The 22,945-nt window shown below is 41.9% G+C and overlaps 1 protein-coding gene across 2 annotated transcripts in view; it reads left to right on the top strand.

Moving 5' to 3' along the window:
- The window catches only part of DNAJC3 (DnaJ heat shock protein family (Hsp40) member C3), a 62,318-nt gene that overhangs the window by 8,236 nt on the left and 31,137 nt on the right, over positions 1-22,945 (top strand). The window contains exons 1-3 of one of the 2 annotated variants that reach the window (XM_018056436.1): positions 10,407-10,425; positions 12,534-12,644; positions 21,739-21,863. In XM_018056436.1, coding sequence (XP_017911925.1) covers positions 10,422-10,425; positions 12,534-12,644; positions 21,739-21,863 — 240 coding nt within the window. In that variant the 5' untranslated portion in view covers positions 10,407-10,421. Of the gene's footprint in view, positions 1-10,406; positions 10,426-12,533; positions 12,645-21,738; positions 21,864-22,945 lie in introns of those variants that run through there. The other variant, XM_018056435.1, reaches the window with a different exon arrangement.

Below are 22,945 nucleotides of genomic sequence, written 5' to 3'. Positions count from 1 at the left end.
TTTGGGACTTGGCAGGCCAGCTGTGCAGGTCAGCTTATTGAGGCTAGGGGATTGCAGAGTGAAGTCCTGTGCTTGAGTGGAGGGATGCACAGTGTAGGAGGAACTGTCCCCACCTTCTCACTGAATTAGTTAGGGAAAGTTTCACAGGGGAACTGGCGTTTGAGGGCAGAATCCTGATGGAGGAGGGAACTTTGCCAGGGAGGCAGGTGAGGAAGGCATTTCTGTGGAACAGCAAGTTGAAAGGGATGCATCGTGAGAACTGGTGTGTTCAGGGAGGTTCCGCCTGTTCCCTGTGCTGTGTGTGTGTGTGTCAGTTGCTCAGTCGTGTCCAACTCTGCGACTCCATGGACTGTAGCCCACCAGGTTCCTCTGTCCATGGAATTCTCCAGGCAAGAATACTGGAGTGGGTTGCCATTCCCTACTGCAGGGCATCTTCCCGACCCAGGGATCGAACCTAGGTCTCCCACATTGCAGGCAGTCTTTAGCGCTTGAGAGTGAGGGGTGATGAGGCTGGACCCAGATGAGGACCTGATCATGCAGGGTCCTGTTTGCCTTTAGATCTGAAGGGACTTGGACTGAATCTTGCCAGTGCTGTGCAAACACTGCAGAATTGTTATTAGGAATGCATTTTGGGAGGATTTCTCTGGTCGTAGCAGGGGGCTGGACTTGGAGGAAGGTGGGGAAATACCCCAGTTAGGAGGCATACCCTCTCTTTTGGGGGGGAAAAAGGGCTATGCAGCCACCACTTACACTGTGGCAAGTTCTGTTATGGAAAAGTGACCGAAGTGCACTGGGGGAATAATAATTAATTCTCCCTGGAAGACTGAAATTTTTATAGAGGAAGTCGTATTTACTTATCACATTGTTAGATGGAAGTGATGTTAGATAAGATAGTAACATAATAAGGATCTGAGTTTTAGGTAAAAGGCACAAGAAATGCCGGGTACCGCTTTCAATCATAGAAGGCAAGAGAAGCTTAGTTTGGAGAGGAACTTAACCTTTTTGGAGGGTCACCTCATTGCTTTATTTGAAGGACTAGAGCAAATGAAAGAGCCCAGGTAGATGTTTTGGTCCAACTTATAGAAAAGGTCACGGTAACCCCAACATGCATGCACAGCCTCAGTGACCGAGAAAGTGGCCCTGTGGCTGTGGGAAGCCAGGCTGGGGCTCAGCTCTCAGGGTCGCTGTCCCCCAGGGTGTGCTTGTCAGAGAGATCCTCTGCCGTGCCAGATTCACGGGGCCCCATCTTGTGCACGCTGGTGTTGTGGTCACCCAGGTCTTTGGATTTCATCTGCTCCTTCAGGTAATGAGTCTCAGGGAAGTAGCCCAAGCAGGTATTGTTTAGTCAGTAACCAGCTTGTGCTGTTCCCTCAGGTGCTTTTCAGAAGTAACACGTGTTCTGCTGTATTCCGCCGGCCGAGTCCTCCTGGTTTAGCTTCTTGATACCCTGAAGAATTTGGGATTCAGCCTCCTTGTTGGTTTGTCGCTTCATCAGTGTCTCAGCGTATTCTCTGTTCTCGTGAGACTGCTGAAGGGGATATTGGACATATCCTTCGCAGCCACACCGTCAGGATCAAAGCGGCAAGACACGGCCAGGGAGATGCAGGAGGCAAGGAACGCCAGGTGGATCTGCCAGTTGATGGCGGCCCCGGAGTCCTGGTGGTCGCTTGGGCACACCTGTGAGGGGCACTCGGTCGTCGCGGCAGGTGGCCGAGGCACCCTCCAGGGTGCCATGGGGAGGGATGGCAGTGCTGGTTTGGCCCAGCCTCTGGCAAGCACTGTTGAAGCGGGAAACTGCAGTGGCTCTCTGTAGAACGTGTGGCCCGAGGCATCTGGAATAAATAGTTGAAAGAACTTTGCACGTGTACTCTTGGCTCCCACTAAACCTCAGGGTCTACATATGAGATTGGAACAGATTGTGGTTAAAATGTTCCGTTAAATGATGGGTTGGGTGAGTGAAGCATGCAAAGCTGAGCAACTGTGGAGAGAGAGCTTAGCCTGGTTTATATGGCGGAAAGGTTTCTGAGTTGTGCTGCAAATAAAGCTAGGCTTTGAAATTGAGTCATGTTCTGACAGTTACCATGAGTCTGCAGGTAGCTTGGGTGACTTCTCTGAGCCTTAGATTCCTCAGTTATCAAAGTATGAAAGATGTTTACTTTCTAGGTTTGTTGTGAAAATTAAGTGAAATAGATATTCTGAAAATATTCAGCATTTTTTTTTAAAATTTCTTAATTTCCTTCTGTGTTACATCTTTCCTCTTAGACATTTTCATGACTGGATAAGGAAAGTACTGTGACTAATAGTTTAGCTCCTATCCAAATTTCTTACTTCCTCCAGCAGTCTGAAATCCTCTACTGAGTACATTGATCTGATTGTCCCTTTGAGAAAATTAAATGGGAGGTGTTTGAAATCTTCTTGATAATTGAAAGGCTGCTTCCTTTACGTGTTGCGAGCACATAGTAAATCCATCAGCTTGCCTTTGAAATTAATTTTACCAGCTGTAACAGACTGGATGGTTAGAGAGTTCAGCCCCAGCATTTTCACCATTCTTACTCGATCCCTAGTTCAGTCTCTTTTTAGTGTCATTTTTACATGTTTTCTGTACACACATTTGTACATGTGATGCACAGTCTTTTAGACTTTATACTGGGAACTGTAAATGTTTATGTGGAGGTAGAGTTTATATTAGAATTTACCTTTAAAAATTGAAATAAACTGCCTTTAATTGTTTTAATTTCCCTACCCCTATCCCTTAAAAAGGTTTAAGTAAGTGAAAGTTGCTCAGTTGTGTCCAACTCTTTGCGAACCCATGGACTCTAGTCAGTAGAATTCTCCAGGCCAGAATACTGGAGTGGCTAGCCTTTCCCTTTTCCAGGGGATCTTCTCAACCCAGGGATTGAACCCAGGTACCCCGCATTGCAGGCAGGTGCTTTCCCAGCTGAGCGACAAGGGAAGCCCAAGAATGCTGGAGTGGGGAGCCTGTCGCTTCTCCAGGGGGTCTTCCCGACCCAGGAATCGAAAACCGAGGCCTCCTGCATTGCAGGTGGATTATCTACCAGCTGAGCTATCAGGGAAGCCCAGAAAAGATTTAAAGTAAAACCTTACTGTGTGAAATTTTCTACATTTACCAAGGTGGGGCATGATATTATGAACCTCCCTGTACTCATCTCCCTGTGTTAACAATTAACAACCCCTGACCAATCTTATTTCATCTGTACCTGTGGATTATTTCAGAACATTTTACATGACATCATTTCGTTTATAAATATTTTAGTGTTTATGAAAGATAAGGACTGCTTTCAGTTTTAGAATCTATATCATCTAAAAATATTCCCTGCAGTATTTGATTATAATGCTATACCTTTGAACTACAGTCTAACAGAAACATTTGAGACAGGGTTATTTTGCTCTTCTTTCTTGACTTAACTGGCTGCTTAGTTATAAAATATGTCTTTAGTGTTAACAAATATTCTCTAAAAGTTTTCAGTTTCAAGTGATAATCAGTACATCTTTAACAAAGCACATTGCTCAGTTTGTTTTCTTTTATTGTATAAGCACATGAATACATTCTTACCAGAGAAAAAAACTAAACCATTCAGAAATATATACTATATTCTCTTTTTTAAAGCATCAGTGAAATCTGAACACGTTTACTCTAATACAACTTGCTGTCCGTGGTTCACACCACCACAGTTCTTTCCATTCCTGCCCGCCTTTAATCTGTTTTCCACATGGCCAGCCAAAGTGATCTTTTTAAAATGTAAATCAGATCGTCAGTTCCTTGCTGAAACCCATCCAATGATGTCCCTTTGCTCTTGGAGTAAAATCCAGATTTCTTACCATAGCCTGCGAGGCTAAGGGGGACCCATCCTGCCAGCCGGGAGCCTCTTCTTGATGCCTTAAAGTTGAGCTTGGTCCTGCCCAAGCCCTCTGCACTTGTTTGTACTACTTGCCTGATCATATTTTGGCATGCTGGAGGCTTTCTGTCATTTAGGACTGCTCTCCTGCCTTTTATGTTTTAACTCAGGGAGGAGTTATTTGACTCCTAAGCACTATATTAAGCATCGCTTCCTTTCCTCTGGCAGGAATGACTTGCTTGTCTGTCTTTATTCCACGGCCTCCCCACTGCTGGAGCGGTCTGCGTGGACACCGGGCTGTTTTAATGTATGTTGCGTCCTGTGGGTCTGTAAGGATGTCAGTTATCTTCATTTTTGGAATGTTTTTCCTATTAGCTCCACCAATTTTGGTTCCTTAATTCTCTTGTTTGGTATTGGTTTCATACGGATAGGTTTTTAATGCTCATCTTTGTTTTTCAGAATTGCTTGTTGCCTGTCTTTGAATTCTGATTGTGAGAGAAGGCTGACTGCCTGTCTGGAGGCTGAGAAGTCTCCAGGACCCCTTCCTTCCTTTCCCTGGTTTCAGCTCTCGCAGCCGCCTCCACGGCATACCTCTCCTGAGAAGGTGTTTGGATATGATTTTGCCCACCAGTCTCATCCTGTCCGCTTTATGTTTTGAGAATTTTTCCAAAATTTCTGTTTTTTAGATGGCCCTCTTCTTCTTAATAAAGAATTTTGTTTTTCAGTGAGGTTATGCATGTATCTCCTTAAATAAATCTTGTCATTTCTAGACTTTGAGCCTATTGGGAGGTAGGCTCATGTGCTTGGTAGGTGACTGCTTTTTTCTATTTCCTATGGACCACTTTCTTCAAAAAAAAATTTTTTTTAATGTGAGAGGTGATTTCTATCAGCGGATTAATTCTTCATTGAAAGGATTTAAGTTAAGTTTTGTTCTTGGAAAATCTTAAAAATACAGAAAATAGTATCATGTACCACTGTGTCCTGTCAGTTCAGTTCAGTCGCTCAGTCATGTCTGACTCTCTGCGACCCCATGGACTGCAGCATGCCAGGCTTCCCTGTCCATCACCAACTCCTGGAGATTACTCAAACTCACGTCCATCGAGTTGGTGATGCCATCCAACCATCACATCCTCTGTTGTCCCCTTCTCCTCCCGCCTTCAATCTTTCCCAGCATCAGCGTCTTTTCCAGTGAGTCAACTCTTTGCATCAGGTGGCCAAAGTAGTGGAGTTTAGCTTCAGCATCAGTCCTTCCAGTGAATATTCAGGACTGATCTCCTTTAGGATGTACTGGTTGGATCTCCTTGCAGTCCAAGGGATTCTCAAGAGTCTTCTCCAACACCACAGTTCAAAAGCATCAGTTCTTCAGTGCTCAGCTTTCTTTGTAGTCCACCTCTCACATCCATACATGACTACTGGAAGAACCATAGCTTTGACTAGACTGACCTTTGTCGGCAAAGTAATGTCTCTGCTTTTTAATATGCGATCTAGGCTGGTCATAGCTTTTCTTCTAAGGATCAAGCGTCTTTTCATTTCATGGCTGTGTCCTGTCACCCTGCTTCAAAAATTACCAGCACCTGGTGGATGTATTTTGTCTATACTTTCATCCTCCTCCTCAAGATTATTTTGAAGGCAGTCCGGTGGAAACTCCAACATGATGCTGGAAAATAGCCTCTCTCCAGAGTCAGTGATTGCCCTGTAGGCTAGGGAGTTCTCCTAAAGCTAAAGCCTGTAGGATCTCCTCGTTGCTTTCTTATTCATTTCTGTTAAGGCTGCAATTTTATACACAGTGTTCAGTAACGTCTGTTAAGTAAAACGTTAATTTCCATAATCTTCATTATGAAAAGCAGGTTGTATTTTTGGCTATGATATGGAATTAGGTGAAACTACAGTTGACTCTCACATTCTGAATATAATCAGTTTCTAAATCTATATGGCATACTGACTTTTTCTGAAGATACAGGTTAGGAGCCTGTGTCTTCATTTTAAATGGGAAAAATAATAATGCTTTCCTAGTTCATTGAAAACCCCCAACTAATTTCTCCAGATTATATCCACATACTCTTAAATATGTTAGACAATTTTACATTATTGCCCCCAAACAAATAGGACTTTGTAGGACCCCGAGTTTTGTTTTTTCTTTTAATTTATTGTATTGAAGTATACTTGATTTACAATATTGTATTAGTTTCTGCTCTACAGCCCAGCGAGCCAGTCATACATACATATATTTGTATAAATACACATTCTTTTTCATATGCTTTTATGGTTTATCACAAGATATTGAATATAGTCCTCTGTGATACACAGTGGGCCTCTTTGTTTATCCATTTTATATATAAAATGGTAATCGCAGAATTCCAGGCCATCTGTCCCCCTTCGCAACTGCAAGTCTGCTCTCTATCCCTGTGAGTCTGTTGTTCATTTGTGTCGTATTTTAGGTTCTACATTTGAGTGTATGGTATTTGTCTTTCTGACTGACTGCACTTAGTTTGATAATCTCTAGGTCCATGCATGCTGCTGCAGACGGCATTAGTCCATCCTTTTTCATGGCTGAGCAGTGCTCCATCGTGTGTATGGACCACTTCTTCTTTATCCGCTCATCTGTCGAGGGAGATTTAGACTGTTTCCATGTCTTGGTTATTGTGATTAGTGCTGCTGTAAACATAGGGGTACATTTTATCTCTTTGAATTATAGCTTTAGGACCCTGAGTTTTTGAGACCACCAATCTAAGGTTTCCTCCTTCCTTCTCTTTTTTTCCTTCTTCCTTCCTTCCTTATTTAGAGGGCTCCAGCAGGCAACTAGTGTAATAAAACACTACACAGAAACCCAGAAAATGCAGACTGGGCATATGAAAAGCTACCTTGTTTAGTAGGGTGAAGAATAAGGTAAAGTGTATTTCATTTGGCTTTTGGCTGTATTAGGTGAAATCAGAAATTCACTAGCTTTTGATGATTGGAATGGCAGGCAGTTGTTAAGATAGGTTGCTCTGGCTGTCTTCCTGGACTCCTCTTTCTTCACTTGGCCCCTGTCCAGACAGTTGACCTAAGTCGCGGGTAGCCTTTTCCTCTCTTGTATTTTTTCTCCGCAGTCTGTTTCTGTTTCCGCTGCTGGTACTCCATGGTCTAGTCAGCATCATGTTACCTGAGTTACTGTCACTGGGACTTTATTGATTTCCCTCTTTCCTTCTGGCTGTTTACTGGCATCTTCTAGCAGAGAAAGTAAGAGAAAGTAGTGAGAAAGACCCACTCAGTAACGAAGGCATGGTGGAGAGGAGAGCTGGCTGCAGTACTGGACTTTGAGTTCTTGAAAGCCTCATTAATCTTGAGTTCTTGGCTTTTGTAAAGATACGATGTTCTTTGTGTTTGGAATGCTGGATTCCCTCTTCAGGCTTGGTACATAGGTCCATCCTTCTCACTTGTCCTTCAGGGGAGACCTCCGGGAACACCGTGTCCCCCCAACCCAGCACTGTCCAGGAGAACTTTCTGTGATGCTGGGAAATGTTCTCTATCACCCTTACTGTCCCACACACTCGCCATTAGCTAAGCGGCATTTATGCTGTGAGTAGTGAGACTGACAAATTGAATTTTAAATTTTATTTGGTTTTAACTGTAGGCGCTAGGTGCCTTTGTCTGCTTGTGCCCTCTCAGAGCCCTTTGTGTATTCATTCCATCCTAACACTGTGTCGTATGCTTTTCCAACATTTTATTATTAAACATGTTGCGAAGTTGAAACAATTTTATTGTGTACAGTCCTGTACCTATCACCTAAATTCTACTATTAATGTAATTACTACACATGTTTTTAATGCATATCTATTTGGGCATTTTTCTATCCATTAATCCTTTTGAAAAAATAATTTTCAAAATAACATCAGTGCACTTGTCCCCAAATACTTTAACATGTGTATCATTAGTGTTTGTTTTTTGCAGGGGTAAAATTTGTATATGATAAAATGTCCATTGTAAAGTACATATTTGCTGGATTTTGCTAACTGCATGTGTTCGTGTAACCCTCGCCTCCGTCAAGGCTGGAACACTCTCAGCACCCCAGAGACTTCTTTCTGCTCCTTCCCAGTCCTGTCTCCCACCCTCTCAAGTGATGACTGTTCAGACTGTTTTCCCTGCAGTGGCTTCTTAGCACACTGAAAAGCTTAACATCACGTTCATTGTGAAAGAGAAATGCTGTGGCATTTAGCTTCCATATGCACCTTCTCTATGCATTTGAACTGTAGAACAACAAAAAGAGTCTATCTTCTACCTAACAAGGTGCAGCTCTTCTTGTAAGTGAAGAAACGCTCACCTGTATCCTGGTTGAGAAGATATGTTTTCAACAGTCACTGTGTGCATTACCACTGTCCTGTTTGGTACTTAGTTATAGAAAAACTAAATTGTAAAGTTAATTTCAACAGCTTGTAAATAAAATAAAAATGGAAACTGGACAAAATCTGGTTAGTACAGTTGATTCTCTTTATTCATGGTGGTTATACTCCGTATGTCATTATGAATGTTGAATTGGCAAATATTGAACCACTGCATGTGGGAGAAAGTTTGGGCTTAGGATCCTGCAAGGCCTCAGGTCACTACATGTTTGTCAACCGATCAAAACCTAACCTTGTTTTGTGTGACGTTCTGTTTAAAAATACCTTGTTTAATATAATTGGCTAACATTGAATTCATGGCAGCAGCGTTATCATTCATGTCTGAATGAAGCTTGTTTGGCAAACATGTTTTCTTTTCTTGAAAGTGTTTTGCTTGCACTGAACAGCTTGCAGGACCTTAGTTCCCCTGCCAGGGAGGGATTGAACCCACATCCCTGACAGTGGAAGCTCAGAGCCTTAACCACTGGACGACTAGGGAATTCCCCAAACGTCTTTTTTTGAAAGGCCCAGTACGGTCTCTTGCGTTTAGGAACATTGGGAAGTACTGTGCTTGGGGGCCAGTTTTAAACAGTGAAATCAATGAAGAAGAAGGAAAAAAAATCATAGAGAACACTTGTTTATAACATGAGAGGTGACACAGGAAGAAGGAGAATCCCCTTGTTTGACTTCAGCTCAGAACATGCTCTTCAACTGTCCCAAGTATGTCCCCATTCTGCACATACACATGTCCTCAAATGACCGCCAGGGGGCCTTGAATATTAGTTTGGAGATTACAAATGAGTTTTAGGGGGTTACAAATTAATTTTAGTGAGTGGGCAAATTCTGAGACACAATCTGAATTGTGAGGCTTGACTATATATATACAAATAAACAGATGCATATAAACAAGCAGAGAGAACATGTACAAAGCCACTGCAGTCTTGAGTCTGTAATTAGTCATGAGGTCATAGTTGATATATATGGCATCCTTTGTTAACTTCCTGTCCCATACTTCTCGTGCCTTCTGCTGGAACCTCCGCTCCTCTGGCTTCTTCACCTGATGGTGTAGCTGAAACCCTCATTTCTGAAGGGTCTGAGTGCTCAATTGCCCTGTTTTTTGGTTGCTATAGTTTTAAATTAATCTTTAGTCACAGAAGGACTAAGGCCCCAGAGAGTTCCCTAGGGTCCAGGGGTACCCCTCTTTGCCACCGTTGCAGCAGAGCCCATTTCTCCTTGATCAGAAACTCCCTGCAGCTGGGCAGCTCGCTGCTGCTTTATCTCAGCTTCATGCTGCGAGAGGTTTGTATCTTGGAACCAAAACACTCAGCAGCCATCTTAGTGAATTCTAATTGTATAATCCCTTTTGGGGATAGAATTTAAAATAAATATTATTTGCTGTTTAAATAAAATTTAAAAATATTGACCAATTCTGGTTGAAATAGGTTAATAAATGCATAATGTTCAATGCATATTAGCCAATATAAGGATTTTCCATGTAACTGAGACTTTTAACTGTAAGTACTGAGAAAAATTTAAGATAATTTTGACAGAAGACTTTTCTCAATATATTATAGTTGTCTTTAAGTTTGGTGGGCTATGTGGTTTTTGTTGAAACTACTCAACTTTGCATTATAGCATGAAAGCAGCATTAAGCCAGGTACAGTGAAGGGGCGTGACTGTGTTCCAGTAGAATTTTATTTACAGAAGCAGTTTGCTGACCTCTATTCTAGAAGGTGGGCACACATCAGTTAATGAAACCAGATACAGTATTATATTCTACTCTTCTTAATCTAAACCTTTACAATCCATTCTCACGCATGTTCCATGAGTTTCTGCTAGTTTATCAGCAAAGTCTTGGCAATTCTTTCGGTGTATAAAATATTTTTTCTTTCTTTTTTTTTAAACAATTTTGTATTGGAGTATCTTTGCTTTACAATGTTGTTAGTTTCTGTTCTACATCAGAGTGACTCAGTTATACATATATCCCATCTTTTTAGATCCCCTTCCCACGTAGGTAACGACAGAGCATTAAGTAGTAAATTGTTTTCTTCAGGTCACAGTACATATACCTGCCTGGTGACATCCGGAGTGGTTAGGTGTGTCTGAGTGAGCATCCCCTTTCCTGGCTTCTGCCCTGAGTGGTTGTCCTTGGAATTTTAAGCGGTGGAAGGCTGGGTGCACTGACGGTGGATGGCAAGCTGCTTCTATGGGTAAGGCAGGCTCAGAAGGACTTGGAGGTTAAATTGGTCCATTTCATGTAGGTTACAACCAGATGTCTCCATTTTAAGTTTGAGGGTCCCCTTCTTTACTAATGTTCTAGATACCTTAGGAGAGACTTGGAGAGACTCTGAATTCAACTATTGTTTTAATCTAGTGATCCTGAAAATTAAATTTTGTGTTTGATTTCCAGCTAAATCATCTCTATGGCTACAAAAAATGAAGAGTTTGTTTTAGGGGCTACCGTGGACTCTCTCAGCTAGGAGTTATCCCTGAGCTTTTCTTCCCTCTTTAAGTACTCTGGTGTGCTCCAAGGAGTCACCCCACAGTCTGTATTTTCATCAGTACTGCCATTATGGTCAAGTGCAGCAGCCACGTGGGTTTCCCAGCCATGTGCCTCAGTTTGTGGCATGTCAACTGCAAATGATATCTTCATTAATTAATTCTATACCTGCTATAAATTACTGACTCATTTCTCATTGACACAGAATTCAGCAACAGCGCTCAAGCTCAAGGGCATGACCAAACCAATCCTTAAATCCCATTTTTGTGGCTCTGTGTCTTGGAATCACTCCCGATACCAATTGTGTATGAAAGTCTGGTTCTCTTCAGGAGACAGAAACCTCGTGGTTATTTTAAAAGAGGAAGTTTAATGTGAAGAACTGTTATGAAGGAGGGCGACTGCAGTGGTGTCAAAGGAGCTCTGCAGGATAGTCCAGGACCGAGAGGCAGTCCCCAGGGAAGGGCCAGCCTGGAGGGGTCCCCTCCCCAAGGCTGGAGTGCAGACCTCATTGGAGACAGTGCAGTTGCAGCCCATTTGTTAATAGAAAAGTTTGCTGAGTTGCCAGGGCTAGAGCTGGTCCACAGCAGCTGGGGAAGCAAGAAGCCACCTTCTCAGGTGTGTGGTGTCCTCGTGGGCAGTCGTGTGTGACCGAGGCTCCAGGTGGCCGAGGGACTGGACCCTGAATGCGTGGCTAGGACAGGGCCCCTCTGGAGGTGGGCCCCCTGCACGCCACGCGGCAGGGGCCAGAAGAAAGAAACGGCAGCCACAGGAACCAGGAGGGGAGCTTCCTTCGGCGCCCTTTACTGTCAAAGCCCAACATGTGCTCAGTGTAAAGAGAAATGCTTACCCACCCCAGTCCATTATTACAGTCCGTACTGGAGGACGGATGTGGAGCCGAGAGGCGGCACGTCGGTTGATTATCGGCCTGTCGGTCAGATGATGCTGTCTACTCCCAGCTGCCCAGTAGGTCCCCATTTTGCTCAGAGTGAAACCAAAGCTGAACATAGTCAGGCGCCTCTACTACTCTGACCCCATCTCATTTGTCATCTCCCTCGTTGGCTCTGTGGTGGTCATCCAGCCCTCCCTGCTGTTTCTGGAACCTAATCTGGTAGGCACCTGACCCCAGGCCTTCACACTAGGTGGTCGTCCTTCTTGGCAAACTTCTCCTAGCTAGATACCTGCATGGTGAGTCCTCACTTTCTTCAGGCAGGTCTTTGCTCAGAGAGGCCCTTGACCACCTTGTTTAACACTGAAAGCCCCACTGCTCCTGACCCTCCACCCAGGCAGCTCTCCTTTTTACCTCCCTTACTTAGGTCTGATTCCTACTGCTGTAATGTCAGCTGCCACGAGTGACTGAGGTTTTTGTTTGTTTCGCTCACTTATCCCAAATATGTAGAACAGTGCCTGGTGCCCTGTAGTTGCTCAATAAGTTCTTGATTATTATAGTGGATTCTAATATTCATTAAAGTGAGATTCTAGTTAAACAAAGCAGTTCTAATTTTGTTGTTGTTGCCCAAAAAAGTTTAAGTATTTTTGCTCCTTACTGTGTTACCCAATTTTCCTTGTATTTTGTAGAGTAGGTATGTTCTTTGGACTGATGAGGTTAATACAGGTATATTTTCGGGTGGCTTATACACTGTAAAATGAAGCCTTGTACTTGATTGTTGCTTTCTTTAGCTCACTTTTCAGCTCCTGTGACTTTTTTCATCTGAGTAGATAACTGAAGCAGACAACTATATTTTTAACTTTGTATTCGTGAGAGTTCACTTGTGGTTCATGGAAAGTTAATTTGTTATTTTTTTGTTTGTTTGTTTTTAGGTGCTGAATGTGGAGTAAATGCAGATGTTGAGAAACATCTCGAATTGGGCAAGAAGCTCCTCGCAGCTGGACAGCTCGCGGACGCTTTATCTCAGTTTCATGCTGCAGTAGGTTTGTATCTTGGAGTCAAGACACGCAGTGGCCGTCTTGTGAATTCTGATTTGTAGCTCTTTCTTGGGATAACGTTTAAAATAAATAGTATTTATGGTTTAAGTAAAGTATTTTAAAATGTTTACAGGATTCTGGGTGAAATAGATTAATAAAGTAAATACACAACACTTGAGAGTCCCTTGGACTGCAAGGAGATCCAACCAGTCCATTCTAAAGGAGATCAGCCCTGGGATTTCTTTGGAGGGAATGATGCTAAAGCTGAAACTCCAGTACTTTGGCCATCTCATGCGAAGAGTTGACTCATTGGAAAAGACCCTGATGCTGGGAGGGATTGGGGGCAGGAGGAGAAGGGGATGACCGAGGATGAGATGGCTGGATGGCATCCCAGACCCGACGGACGTGAGTCTGAGTGAACTCTGGGAGTTGGTGATGGACAGGGAGGTCTGGCGTGCTGCAATTCATGGGGTCGCAAAGAGTTGGACACGACTGAGCAACTGAACTGACTGAACATGAGAAAATTTTCAATGTAATCGAGACTTAATAGTCATCCCTAGATAGCCTCAGGGGATTGCTTCCAGGACCCCCTTGGATGCCAAGATCTGTGGATACTCAAGTCCCTCATATAAAATGATGTAGTATTTGGATGTAATCTACACACATCCTCCTGTATACTTGAATCATCCCTAGGTTACTTATAATATAGTGCAAATACTATGTAAATGTAATGCAGATGCTCTGTGAATAGCTGTGAATAGCTCTGAGAAAATTTTTTCCCAGATATTTATATCTGTGGTTGCAGAACCTGCAGGTACGGAGGTACTGTATATATTTTTCTGCCTTCTGAAACAGATTTCACTGAATAACAGTTTAATTTTCTTGAAGATTTGAGAGCAATGATGTAATAGTTACTTGGAGGTCTTTGGGGGAATCCTGCAGTTCATTGCCTGTTCATTGTTGGGCAGACTCCCTCTGCCCCTTAATCTGTTACTTTTTATTGCTTGCTTGTGTCTGCCTGGAGCATCAACTGTCTTTGTAGACAGTTTAATCTTACAGGACTGTGAGAGATGAGATGACCAGAATACATGTTAATAGGGTGTGAATGAGGTCTTAAGGGTTTTCTTATGAGTCACTGTATCAGCTTTTTGACATTGATACTCTTCATTCCTTTTTAATTTACTTACATGGTCTCACCTTTATTTGGGATGCTTAAGAGTGACAAGTCAACCTGCAGAGTAAGGAGTGATGTAATTTTAGTCAGATACAGTTCTGCTCACTGAAAGAATTATTCTATTGTAATTTACTGTATAAGCAAGAAGTAGTTAGGTTTTGGCTTGGTGATGATGTTTTTCTTCATGCTTCTTAGATTTTTATTACTGATGTTACTAACTCTCTGGAATAATAGGAAACCCAGATTTTAATCATAGCTTTGCCACTTGATAATTCTGTGACATTGGTGAAGTTATGTAAGAAAATGCAGGCTTAAATTAGAAGTGACCTGCATGTTCCCAGCAGTTTTTACCCTGCCACTCAAAAAGGGCATTCTGTGAAGACTAGATGAGAGAACTGTGTATAAAGATTTCTTTGAAAATAGGGGATGATCACATGTGTAAGGTATATAGAAATATTGTGTCTTTGAAAATTAAGACTTTTCTAAAGACAGAGTTAGTATGTTAATAGGGTTTTCTTAATTATGTGCACTTTTGATGATGAGCTGGCCTTGGGAAGTCACAGGTGGTTGGCATGGCCGTTCGCACTGGTTCCTTTTCGCTGGCGGCCTGTGCTGTGTGGCCAGGTCTCCCAAGCCCACACTTCCCCGCTGATCTGAGTTGTCTCCAGTGCTGCAGCGTGACAGCTACTGCCTTAGATAATGCAAGTCTTAAAAAAATATTCTTTCTTGCTACTGTGAGAATAGTTGCAGAAACATGTACATCTACTCATTTTGTACTTTATTATTTGCTTTCATTAATCTCACAAAAAAATTGGAACATTAAGGGCCATGGCGTATTGTTAATGTCGTTTAAAATGACTGCCTATTTTTCTTTAGCTTCACTACCCTACAAGGATTCCACAGATGGCTCTTCCCCAAAAATACCCAATAAAATACTTATTGTCTACACTGAAAGACATAAATTAGTAACACTAAAACATGGTAATTTATTTGTGAAATTCAGAAAGGGAGAAAGTGAGACACTGCTAATGCATTCAGAATTTGAATAGAAATGTCCTCTTCATGGTAATGTGGCAAGTAGCAGTGATTCTCAAATGGTACACTTCCCATAATTTGAGGAAGACCTGTATGTTTTGAGACAATCATCATTTTAGTTTATATAAAACACTGATGTTTTATAATTAACCGTAGAAAATAGAGTTTAAATTATAGTTGATGGGAATATATAGTAGATTGGGATGGGGTGATGTGGTATCATGGCCTGTTGAATCTTTTTAAGAGGTGTTTGTTTATGAGAAAAGAGCTGTAGGTCTTCTATTTCAGGTATCTTATTTATCAAACATCAGATTTAGTGTGGCCATGTTCACTGCTTCAGATAACCAGGGGGTTAGTGAGAGTCTCTTGCAAACAGTGAGTTAGTCTGGGTCTCCTGACTTTTAGACCAGCAAGTTGTGCAGTTACTGTTGTAGATCAAAAGATTGAAGAGCTGTGCCACTGTAAAAGGCACAGTTTTTATTGTGTGTGTGTGGTAAAATACCACCCATAATTTTAGTTCAGTTTAGTTACTCAGTCGTGTCCGACTCTTTGTGACCCCATGGACTGCAGCATGCCAGGCTTCCCTGTCCATCACCAGCTTCTTACTCGGAATCATGTCTACTGAGTCAGTGATGCCATCCAACCAACTCATCCTCTGTTGTCCTCTTGTCCTCTGACCTCCAATCTTTCCCAGCCTCAGGGTCTTTTCAAATGAGTCAGTTCTTTGCATCAGGTGGCCAAAGTAGTGGAGTTTCAGCATCAGTCCTTCCAATGAACACTCAGGACTGATCTCCTTTAGGATGGACTGATTGGATCTCCTTGCAGTCCAAGGGACTCTCAAGAGTCTTCTCCATCACCACGGTTCAAAAGCATCAATTCTTCGGCGCTCAGCTTTCTTTGTAGTCCAACTCTCACATCCATACATGACTACTGGAAAAACCATAGCCTTGCAAAGTAATGTCTCTGCTTTTTAAAATGCTGTCTAGGTTGGCCATAGCTTTTCTTCCAAGGAGCAAACATCTTTTGATTTCATGGCTGCAGTGATTTTGGAGAAAATAAAGTCTGTCATTGTTTCCATTGTTTCCCATCAATTTTCTATGAAGTGATGGGACCAGATGCCATGATCTTAGTTTTGAATGTTGAGTTTTAAGCCAACTTTTTCACTCTCCTCTTTCACTTTGGTCAAGAGGCTCTTTAGTTCATCTTCACTTTCTGCCATAAGGGTGGTGTCATCTGCATATCTGAGGTTATTGATATTTCTCCCAGCAATCTTAATTCCAGCTTGTGCTTTATTCAGCCCAGTGTTTCTCATTGTGTACTCTGCATACAAGTTAAATAAGCAGGGTGACAATATACAGCCTTAACATACTCCTTTCCCGATTTGGAACCAGTCTGTTGTTCCATGTCCGGTTGTAACTGTTGCTTCTTGACCTGCATACAGATTTCTCAGGAGGCAGGTCAAGTGGTCTGGTATTCCCATCACTTTAAGAATTTTCCACAGTTCGTCGTGATCCACACAGTCAAAGGCTTTGGCATAGTCAATAAAGCAGAAGTAGATGTTTTTATTGAACTGTCTTGCTTTTTCGATGATCCAACAGATGTTGGCAATTTGATCTTTGGTCTCTCTGCCTTGAACATCTTGAACACCTGAAAGTTCAGCTTGAACATCTGGAAGTTCATGGTTCACGTACTGTTGAAGCCTGGCTTGGAGAATTTTGAGCATTACTTTGCTAGCATGTGGGAGGAGTGCAGTTGTGCAGTAGTTTGAGCATTCTTTGGCATTGCCTTTCTTTGGGGTTGGCATGAAAACTGACCTTTTCCAGTCCTGTGGCCACTGCTGAGTTTTCCAAATTTGCTGACATACTGAGTGCAGCACTTTCACAGCTTCATCTTTTAGGATTTGAAGTAGCTCAACTGGAATTCTATCACCTCCACTAGCTTTGTTTGTGGAGAAGGCAATGGCACCCCACTCCAGTACTCTTGCCTGGAAAATCCCATGGAAGGAGCAGCATGGTGGGCTGCAGTCCATGGGGTCGCTAAGAGTCGTACACAACTGAGCGACTTCACTTTGACTTTCCACTTTCATGCATTGGAGAAGGAAATGGCAACCCACTCCAGTCTTCTTGCCTGGAGAATCTCAGGGATGGCGGAGCCTGGTGGGCTGCTGTCTCCGGGGTCGCACAGAGTCGGACACGACTGAAGCAACTTAGCAGCAGTAGCAGCAGGTTTGTTTGTAGTGATGCTTCCTAAGGCCCGCTTGATTTCGCATTCCAGGATGTCTGGCTCTAGGTGAGTGATCACACCATCATGGTTATCTTAGTCATGAAGATCTTTTTTATATAGTTCTGTGTATTCTTGCCACCTCTTCTTAATATCTTCTGCTTCTGTTAGGTCCCTACCATTTCTGTCCTTTATTGAGCCCATCTTTGCATGAAATGTTACCTTGGTATCTCTAATTTTCTTGAAGAGATCTTAAGATCTCTGGTCTTTCCCATTCTGTTGTTTTCCTCTATTTCTTTGCACTGATCCCTGAAGAAGGCTTTCTTATCTCTCCTTGCTATTCTTTAGAACTCTGCATTCAAATGAGTATATCTTTCCTTTTCTCCTTTGCCTTGTGCTTCTCTTCATTTCACAGCTATTTGTAAGCCCTCCTCAGACAACCATTTTGCCTTTTTGCATTTCTTTTTCTTGGGTATGGTCTTGATCACTGCCTCCTGTACAGTGTCAGAAACCTCTGTCCATAGTTCTAAAATATCACCCATAATTTAGTACATTGCTTTAAACTGACTTTATAAAAAAATTCATTAAATGTTTATGCTTCCAGACTTCTAAATTTCATAATGTACTTTATCTTTTCAACTTTTCTTATGATTAGAAATTGATGTTAGAGTTTGTATAATTTGGGTAGTGGCATCAGGTGTATCAATGCATCATTTTTTGTTATAATGTTATAGCTGACAGTATTTATGGTTGTGGCATCCTTTTCTCATTTTCATTTTTGAGAAATTATGTGGTTTACATTTTGAAAATTACTTATGCATGGTGTATTTTATAAATGCATTTTTACACAGAAAAATGTTTATGTATTAAAACTCAGTAGCAGCACAGCTAACTGTAGTACAGCTCTGTTGGTGATGTGGTTTTTGCATCTGGCATATAGATATTTTTTGGCAGGAGTTTTAAGATTTGGAACTGTTTGGGTTGGAAACCGTTATTTACGAAGAGTGTTGGTGTCACTTTTTAAATAGTCTTCTGAAACAGTTGCATCTATTTCACTTAAAAAATATTTATTGATTGATTTGGCTGCATCAGGTCTCAGCTGGGGACACATGGGGTCTTCACTGGGCCCACAGCCTTAGTTGCTCTGTGACATATGGGATCTTAATTTCCCGATGAGGGGTCAGACCCACATCCTGTGCATTGAAAGCCCGATTCTTAACCACTGGACCACCAGGGAGGTTTCGCCTCTGTTTCAGTTTTATGGAGTAGTCAGACACAGGTTTTGTTTCGAGATTTTATCCTTAAGAAAGCGCAGTGCAGGCTCCTGCAGTGAGGATGCCCTGCCTCTTATCTCTGCAGCATGGTCTTAACGTGGACAGTGACACTAGGGGCTGAAACATTTCTTCGGTAGACCTTGCAGAATGTCTTAGGTATATCTGGCATGAATGAATGTCCAAAGTGGTGGATTTAATGATAGACATGAATGAAATGATAGATTTCTTCAACTGCTTGGTAAGAAAACCAGTATCGCACTTAACATAATTTTACTAAATCCATGGGTGCATTCATTTGGTACTTAAACATATTGTGATGCTCTCTCATTGAATTTAAACTTGTGAAAAGGGGATGAACATTCCTTTTGACATTTACTCAAAAGGGAGCAAAGGATATTTTAGTGACTTGCCGAAGGTCACAATCCAGGGCAGAAGACTGTAAACTTCTTAAGGATAGGCACTGTTTTACTGTTGTTATTATTATTACTATTTTAGTCTCTGGTGGGGCTGAGTAAAAGTTTGAATGAATGAAGGGACAGAGTTGGGTTAGCTGAGAGCAAGAATGAAAAGTTTTTTTTAATTAATTAATTTAAATTGGAGGCCAATTACTTTACAATATTGTGGTGGTTTTTGCCATATAGTGACATGAATCAACCACGGGTGTACATGTGTCCCCTATCCTGAACCCCCTGGCACCTCCCTCCGCACCCCATCCCTCTGGGTCATCCCAGTGCACCGGCTTTGAGTGCCCTGTTTCATATGTTGAACTTGGACTGCTGATCTGTTTCACATATGGTAATATACACATTTCACTGCTAAGGAATGAAAACTTTTTTGTACCTCCGCAGAGGTGGTGTTCTTTCTGCCTCCCGCTGCCCCCGTTTACAGCGTCATTTGTAATTGGCTTTCTGATGTTTTTCTCCAGATAGCAGTTGTATTTTTCTTTATCAGGGCTAATTTTCTCATATTTGAATTGTTTGACAGTTTTAGGATTAGACTTTCATTTCTCATATTCAAATTTTGAATAAACTAGTAAAACACTTTGCCATGTTTTCGAATGAAGTCTAATACTTCCATATGTAGGCTTGCATATTATTTAAATAATGAACTGTGTTGTCTCTGGATGGATAATAGGGCAAGTTATTATTTTCAATGTTATCAAATCTTATAACGTGAGAAACTAAGCATGTTGCTTAAACCAGTTCTTGTTGAGCTGCTCCTTCATGTATAGTGATACAGAAATGGGCACGGGTTCTGGGAACTGATAGTATTTTAAGATGAAGAACCAGGAAAGGCTGTTTTGATTTGCCGTTTGAGTGTCCCTGTATCCCTGAGCACATTGAACCTTGATTCATATGTTGGGCCATTGATATTTGATTCCTTGTTTTTAATAGGTTCAGTGTTATAAATTGGGCTTCCAATCCCATTTCATATCTTAAAATACCTAAAAACTGAATAGTAAAATAAGGGAAAGTGAATGCCCCCCCTCAAATTTTATATAGACTTTTTATATGGGGATATCAAATACATAATAAAAAACTTTCTCACCCATAATCTTCTCTGAAGTTTTTTCTGCATAAAAACATTTGACCATGTTTTTCCCTGGCTGCCTCATTCTTTCACTTTTTTGTCGTAGTGAAATACAAATCAGAGTTCCCCGTTGTAGCCGTTTTTAAGCCTGTGGTTCAGTGGCGTGAAGCGCATTGGCATTGTGGTGCAGCCACCACCGCCAGCCATCTCCGGAACTTGTTCATCGTGTCAGAGTGAAGCGGTGCCCGTTATGCAGCTGTTTCCCATTTCTGACCCCCTTCTCTTCTCAGGCCTGGCCAGCCAGCACTCTAGTGTCCGTCTTTAAAACTTTGACTACTCTCGGTACCTCATAGAAGTGGAAACGTACACTGTTTGTCTTTTGTGTCTGGTTTATTCCACTTAGGAGAGTGTCTTCAGGCCTCATTCATATTGTAGCATTTGTCAGAATTCGATTGCTTTTTGAAGGCCGATTCATACTCCATTGTCTGTACATGCCGCATTTCATTTGTCCACTCGCCCGCCTGTGGGCATTTAGCTTGTTTCCTCTGTTGGGCTGCTGTGAATAATGCTGCTCTGGATATACAGTTACCAGCTTTCCATTCTTTTTCTTCAGGGTTATACCTTAATAGTTTGTACCGCTTGGTCCCCTACCTCTGTATTGCCCCTCCCATATTCCCTCTTCCCGCTGGTAACCGTTAGCTTGTTCTTTGTATCAGTGAGTCTAGTTATAACGAGTTCGTTGTATTTTTAAAGGTTCCGTATATAAGTGATATTATACGGTATTTGTCTTTCTCTGTCTGACTCACTTTGCTCAGCCTGATGGCCTCCCAGTCCATCCATGTTGCTGCAAATGGCAAGATTTCGTTGTTTTTCACACCACATCTTCTGTGCCCATCATCTGTTGATGGGCACTTAGATTGCGTCCACGTCTTGGCAGTCAGCTTTCCTTTCTTATGAATAGGTACACCTGGAAACGGGGTTGTCGCTTCATGTGGTAGTTTTGTGTGTGGTTTTTGAGGACCGTCTGTGCTCTTGTCCACAGCGGCTGCGCTGTTTCACATTCCCTCTTACAGGGCACAAGGGCTCCCATCTCCACGTCCTCGCTCATACCTTCCGCCTTTCTTTCTTTGCTCCCTTTTTCCCTCCCCCCACCCCTCCCTTCTTCTCTTTCTTTCTCCTCCCTTTCCTTCCCTTTCCCTTCCTTTCCTTTTTCCTTGCTGGCTGCTTGCCTTCTTTCAGATGTTACTGACTCTCACCTTGCTCTCTGGGCTCACTCTCCTGTCCATTCTCCTTCATCCTGTGGTCCATACCCTTATTTCTTCACTGCCATTTTAGTTGGAGTTTGCGAAAGAGCAAGGATTGCACATTCAGTGTATCATTGTAACTGGGAGTCTATAATATTCTAAAATCCTGTGAATAAGTGTAGAGTCCATATTCTCAATCAGTATTTCACTTAAGAAAATTTCAACAAGCATAATTGCATACTTATAAAAGTTGAGTTGAATATAGTTAACATTCTAGATCAGAAGTTGGGAAACATTTCCCCTAAGGGGCCAGATAATAAATATTTCAGGCTTTGCAGCTATATAGTGTCTATATTTTTCTATTTTTTGGACAGCTCTTTAAAGTGTGAAAAATATTCTTAACTTAGTCTGTGGCTTGTTTTTGGCTCAGAGGCTACAGTTGGTTGAACCCCAGTTCTGGATTTATTTGCAGTGATCTTATTAGGCAAAATGACCCAGTATTGATGAAGAAGTTCTTTTCTTAATGCTTTTCTTAGTAGAAGTGCAAGCTTTAATACTGTTAAGGTGATTTGGTTTTTTTGAATAAAGTACTGCAAGTTAATATTTATTATTTTGATTTTCAGATGGTGACCCTGATAACTATATTGCTTACTATCGGAGAGCTACTGTCTTTTTAGCTATGGGCAAATCAAAAGCAGCACTTCCTGATTTAACTAAAGTGATTGAATTGAAGATGGATTTCACTGCAGTAAGTGCACCTAAACTTTCTTAAAAGGAAAACTTAAGGAAACTTGGAAGAGGTAATTTGTTTCTTAAGGTGAAAATTGGCATGCTAGGCATAGCTGGAGGGTGTACAAAGCCACTGTGATGTAGTGGACTGGGCAGCAAGAGAAATTCAGTCCTCAGAATCACAGGTATGTGTGAAGGAGGCACAATGGAGTGGGACATTAGGTGATTTTCAGGAGCATTGCAGGCAGATTCTTTACCATCTGAGCTACCAGGAAAGGCCAGGAATACTGCAGTGGGTAGCCTATCCCTTCTCCAGGGGATCTTGCCAAACCAGGAATCCAACAGGGATCTCCTGTGTTGCAGGCAGATTCTTTACCAGCTGAGCCACCAGAGAAGCCCAGAAGTGCGGCAGTGATGTCAGCTCTGTGGTTTAAAAGGTATCTGGGTGGAGGATGGGGTGCAGGCTGAGAAATGAGCTGATTGAGAAACTGTTGAATTAACAGGCTGTCAGGTGACTGACGGCAGTTTCAATTAAGGCCGTAGTGGGAAGAATAAAGAAGAGGGAGCAACACAATTAAATAGTGGTCTGTGATGAAGATACAGTGTTAATTAGACAGAGTCCTGCCCTGAGCCAACACTCAAGCTTCAGAAGTGGAGGAATTTATGGTCTAATAGGATATCTTGACGGTTGGCAGGTCACTGTAATGGCTTAAAATAATAGCACCCAATTATATTGTCTCAAAATTAATTTGGCAGTTCATTTATTTGTGTGTTTGTGTCCTGCTGTAATCCAGAAAGGATTTGAGATGACTGATTAGATGTGGGTGAATGTTTGGTTTGGAATAATTGTATTATTTTAAGATGGAATTCACAAGTGTCAAATTTTGTTTATTACTTTACCCAGCTAAGCATAACTGTCCACAAAGGTTAAGTAGCTCATTTTCCTAGTATTATAGTATTTATTAGCCAGTTGAAGTGGCTTTAATTTTGCTTTTTATGTGTGTTGATGCATTTAACAAAGGATTTAGGGAAATTTTTATGTGCTGTGAAAGTAATATATGTCTTACTCAAATGTTGGTGTGGTTTCTGTCTTATGGTAGA

This window comes from Capra hircus, chromosome 12 (assembly GCF_001704415.2).
Source record: "Capra hircus breed San Clemente chromosome 12, ASM170441v1, whole genome shotgun sequence".
Classification (NCBI taxonomy): Eukaryota; Metazoa; Chordata; class Mammalia; order Artiodactyla; family Bovidae; genus Capra; species Capra hircus.
The sequence above is the reverse complement of the archived record's forward strand: the minus strand, read 5'-3'. Positions and strand labels throughout refer to the sequence as shown.